This window comes from Myotis lucifugus, unplaced genomic scaffold (genome assembly GCF_000147115.1).
Source record: "Myotis lucifugus unplaced genomic scaffold, Myoluc2.0 scaffold_10, whole genome shotgun sequence".
NCBI lineage: Eukaryota > Metazoa > Chordata > Mammalia > Chiroptera > Vespertilionidae > Myotis > Myotis lucifugus.
In genome coordinates, this window is record NW_005871058.1 from 10,312,055 (window position 1) to 10,316,971 (window position 4,917).

A 4,917-nucleotide genomic window follows, 5' to 3' on the forward strand; every position below is an offset into this window, starting at 1 on the left:
TCAAACACAGACCCGCAGGGCGATCAGGGGGTTTGGCCGCTGCCCCCTGTCACACTGATCCCGGTGCCGGGGGCATATTACCCTTTTACTATATAGAATAGAGGCCTGGTGCATGGGGGGGGCCGGCTGGTTTGCCCTGAAGAGTGTCCTGGATCGGGGTGGGGGTCCCCACTGGGGTGCCTGGCCAGTTTGGGTGAGGGGCTGAGGGCTGTTTTCTGGCTGGCGAGTGACTAAAGCTTCCAACCACTCCTTGTTTTCTTTTTTTATTTTTTTTTATTCTGGGCCAGCTTTAGCTCTGAGGCCTCGCTGCTGAAAACATCCATACAATGTTTCGGTCCAGCTGGATTTCAGTCCGGCTGGTTTCTGGTGTTTTGTTTAGCTTCTTATTTGCAACATAGTACATAGTTGCTTAGAGTTGCAGCTGAGAGGCCCGCAAGTGAGGCAAGGAACGTTGGAGTCCACAGTGACTGGAGCAAGCAAGCCTCATGCTCGCTTCAGTGCCTTGCTGCCGGCCGCCATCTTGGCTGACAGTTAATTTGCATATACTCACTGATTAGCCAATGAAAAGGGTAGCGGTCGTATGCCAATTACCATGTTTCTCTTTTATTAGTGTAGATGGGCCTCCACACATGAACTAATAGAGTTTCATTAGCTTGGATACTAAACTACTCCCGACTGTAACATGGAGAGGAAGCTCTGGCATGGCCTACTACTGGAACCCTGGCTGCTCCTTTTCCAGGACTAGCTTCTCCCAATAAACTTTGGTTCCATTAATCCTTTTTGTCTGCAACTTCATTCTTCAATTTTCGTGAGACAAGAAATGGGATTCAAAACACCCACATTTTTGGCTTCAGCATCAGTAATAAAAAATAACATTAAAAATATAAGAGTACTTTTATACAAAGGCTTCCAGGAAATAGAAAAAAAGGAATGCTTTTCATATAGCCTTGGTATACAAACCTGTCAAGTACATAACAAATAAAAACTCATTATAAATACTTTGTGAACCTGGATGAAAGAAAAACAACTTAATCTAAGTGTAATATATACACTGAATTTTGAAGAAGGACAATACAAACTAACCATTGTGGTTTTATTTCAGAAATGCAAGATTGGTTTAACATTTAAAAGAAATAAAGGTAGTTTACTTCATAAACATTATACAGTGAAAACATTTATCATCTCAACTGACACAAAAATAATAAAAATGTAACATCATTATAAAAATATATTAGAATAATAGCAATATTATGGAATTGCTTTTTTATGAGAAAGGTCTTTTGAAAAAACTTTAAAACAAATTTCATATTTAAGGATGAAATATATTAAATGTGTTCCCTGAAAACAGAGGACACATACAACTTTACTGTCCTTACTATTCAACATTGGAAATAAAACTCTAGCCTATGAAAATAAGTCAAGAAAAGAAAATAATTGCACCAGGGAAAAAGAAACAAAATAACTGTCTATATATACTATGCAGAAGAACGTATATTTGAAATGATAGGATTAATACAAAAATCAATAGCAAACCTCAACTGCATTTATGTTTAAAGCAGCAAAATTACTAAAGAAATTTTTAAATAAGTACATCATTTACAAAATCACAACTATAGAAGAATTATATTTCTTTGACTTCAAAATGGAAAAATTTTAAACATAGAGAAATTAAAGAAAGCCTAATACATGGAGAGATAAAGCATGATATTGATTGGAAGAATCAATATTATAAAATTACACCTTTATAAATTATTTAAAGTTTAAATGCAGTCCCTAACATAACCTCAAAAAAAATTCATCCATGTAGAGTATATATGTCAGCGATTTTTAGTATATTCACCTGAGTTTGCAAACATCACTACTAACAAAAATTGGAAAATATCGTCCTAACTGGTTTGACTCAGTGGATAGAGCATCGGCCTGCAGACTCAAGGGTCCCAGGTTCAATTCCAGTCAAGGGCATGTACCTTGGCTGCAGGCACATCCTCAGTAGAGTGTGTGCAGTAGGCAGCTGATCGATGTTTCTCGCTCATTGATGTTTTTAACTCTCTATCCCTCTCCCTTCCTCTCTGTAAAATAGCAATAAAATATATATTTTAAAAAAATTGGAAAATATCCAGCCCCCAAAAGTAACAGTGCACCAATTAGCATTCGTTTGTTACCTACCTCCCTTCAACTTTTGGCAACCACAAACTACTTTCTGCCTCTGTGGGTTGGCCTATTCTTGATAACACATATAAAGTGACTCACACAACATAACATCATTTAAAAATGTTGAGTGCCACGAATACAACATTGATCAAAACACGTCAGACACTAAAAGCAATGAATATCTTCACTTTTGGGTGTGTATGTTATTGTCCAATAATTGTTATAGAAAATTATTTCATTATTAAAACAAGTGATATAATTCATTTGAAGACATGTGCAATCATAATATTCTTTCCATTTCATGAAAATTAAAGTTATCCAACAGAATCCAAACGCTAAAGCTTATGCTTACAGCTATATATTTTTGAAGCTCCACAACTCCATGATGTGAGGCCATATAGGTTTAGCAGAGCACAGTCACCTTTACCAAATGATAAGTCTTCTATTCTGTAATGGAGAAAAGTGCATTATTTTGTTGTTATTGTGTGGGGCCGATACATAAAATAATAAATAGAATTTTCAATGTAACTGCAATCACAGAACATTTTGAAAATGGGTAATGATATTTTTCATGGAATATTAGTAAGAGTTGGTTATTAGGAAAATTAGATAGTCATTCTTTAATATTCATATCAATCTTTCATCAACTTTGACTATCATTCTTCATGTTTATAATTCAACTTAAACAAAAAAATCAATAATAGTCTTCAGAATTTTTCTTTTTTGGATTTTTCTTTTTTGGATTTTCCTTTTATATAGCATTTAAAGAATGAAAGGTGAACCATTTATCAACCTCCAAGGATGATCACTGCTGCTACGAAAAACTCCAATCCATGATGGAGGTGATAAGGAACTCAGAAATTCCTACCCCCAAATAAAGAATTTTTATTTAAATAATCATCATGAAAGATTATTTTTATAAAGCAAGTAGTGTATTCTTTCAGAAGATCCTTCATTTTGAGAATAAAATAAGATTGTTGGATCCTAATCTAACACTAAAGTTATATTAAGACTTTTTATTAAAGATATATTAAAATCACATTTCATATTTTCAAAAACTGTCAGCAATGTTTGTACATTTGATTTAAAATTAACCCAAATATTTATGTTTAATGGTCTCATTCTTCTTATTAATTTAATAAGGAAAATTCTGATTCATGTAATTTAGTAGTTACCCACATTGACAAAACTAGCATAACAAAGTTTTAAATAAGTTTCCAAATACTTAAAGTATTCATTACCATGACTAAATCATTGTCATTTTCTACTATTTCTCAGATAGCAGGTTTTTAAAAAAGGGATTATAATTAAGAAAATAAATGACATGAAAGAAAAAAAAAAGATTCTCTGTGTTTCACAACATTGTTTAACCAGATAAAGCCCAAATTGACCTGTTTCTGTGTTGGTGGAATCCAGTGGTCCAGGTGTCAGAGACTCATTTCCCTGCTAATTAAAACTATAAATTCTGAAACTAATTAATGAAAGACATGAGTAAAGAAGGCCTCTGGAAGGTGGAGTGAGAAAGAGTAAAAGGTTTGTACTCCAGGATTAGGAACACAGAGTGACTGGGTATCTTACATCCCACCAAACAGAAGAAAGGGACTTAGGCCTGATTGTTTCCAATTCCCAACCCAGAAATAGGACTTGGCTCAAGGAAGCCATTCCTCCTCTGTGTTACAATGGGAATCTTGCCCAGCAACAGCAGGCAAGCCTAGGAGAGTGATCCATCAGGACACCTGCTGACAAAAGCAATCAGAGAAACCAGGGAGGCCAGTCAGAGGTGGGACCAGCCAAAAGGAGCCTATGACTAAAAGTAAGGGACCCAGCAAGGCTCTTATTCTGGAGGCCATGGGACTCACATTCCCAGTGAATGACCACAGAGAGGATGGATTTTAAAATGTCACATTCACATAACTCAGCAGTGAAAGTTAACAAACTGCAGATAAATGCAATATAGATGAAGTGCAGCAATATCATATGGGAGTCAAAAGAAACAGGAATAAAATGTGTGTTACTGTATGATTTTTTTATATGAGTTTAAAAAACGCGCAAAGAGACTCTATATATTAAAAGTCAGCACAGTTGTTAAGTGATGCGGAAGGAGAAATGATGAGAAAATACACAGGAGCAGGGCTGCAAAGGACCAAAACTCTATTTTGTGATCTGATTTGCAATTATATGGTTCCATTGCCCTTATAATTCATCTGCTCAATTATATGTTTAACTAGAGACCCGGTGCACAAAAATTTGTGCACTTGGGGGGGGATCCCCCAGCCCGGCCTGTGCCCTCTCACAGTCTGAGACCCCCGAGAGATAACGACCTGCTGGCTTAGGCCTGCTCCCAGGTGGCAGAGGGCAGGCCCAATCCCTAAGTGCAGCCCCTGGTCAGGCTCAGAACAGGGCCAATTGGGGAGTTGGGGCTCTGCCTCGTCATGCACAGAGCAGGGCGGATCGGGAGGTTGCAATATCACCCTCAGTCACGCTCAGGGTAGGGGCAATTAGGGGGTTGGGGCACCGCCCCCTGTCACACTCAAGGCAGGGTCGATGGGGGAGGTTGTGGCACCACCCCCTGTCACTCACAGAGCAGGGCCCATCAGGGTGTTGGGGTTCCGTGGCCCTGTCACACACAGAGCAGGGTCAATCAGGGGGTGGGGGAGCTCCCCCCTGTCATTCACAGAGTAGGCCGATAGGGGGGTTGGGGCACCCGCCCCCCTGTCACACGAAGAGCAGGGGCGGATCAAGGGGTGGGGCGCTGCACCCTTGTCA

The 4,917-nt window shown here is 38.4% G+C and overlaps 1 protein-coding gene across 1 annotated transcript in view; it reads right to left on the bottom strand.

Annotated features, from left to right (window-relative positions):
• Positions 1–2,486: 2,486 nt before the first annotated feature.
• Positions 2,487–4,917, bottom strand: part of LOC102435583 (NKG2-A/NKG2-B type II integral membrane protein-like) — a 54,793-nt gene continuing 52,362 nt past the window's right edge. Inside the window, exons 5-6 of the mRNA XM_006084339.1 lie at positions 2,934–3,015; positions 2,487–2,593 (exon numbers count right to left, since the gene is read on the bottom strand). Of these exons, the coding sequence (XP_006084401.1) occupies positions 2,487–2,593; positions 2,934–3,015 (189 nt within the window). The remainder of the gene's footprint in view (positions 2,594–2,933; positions 3,016–4,917) is intronic.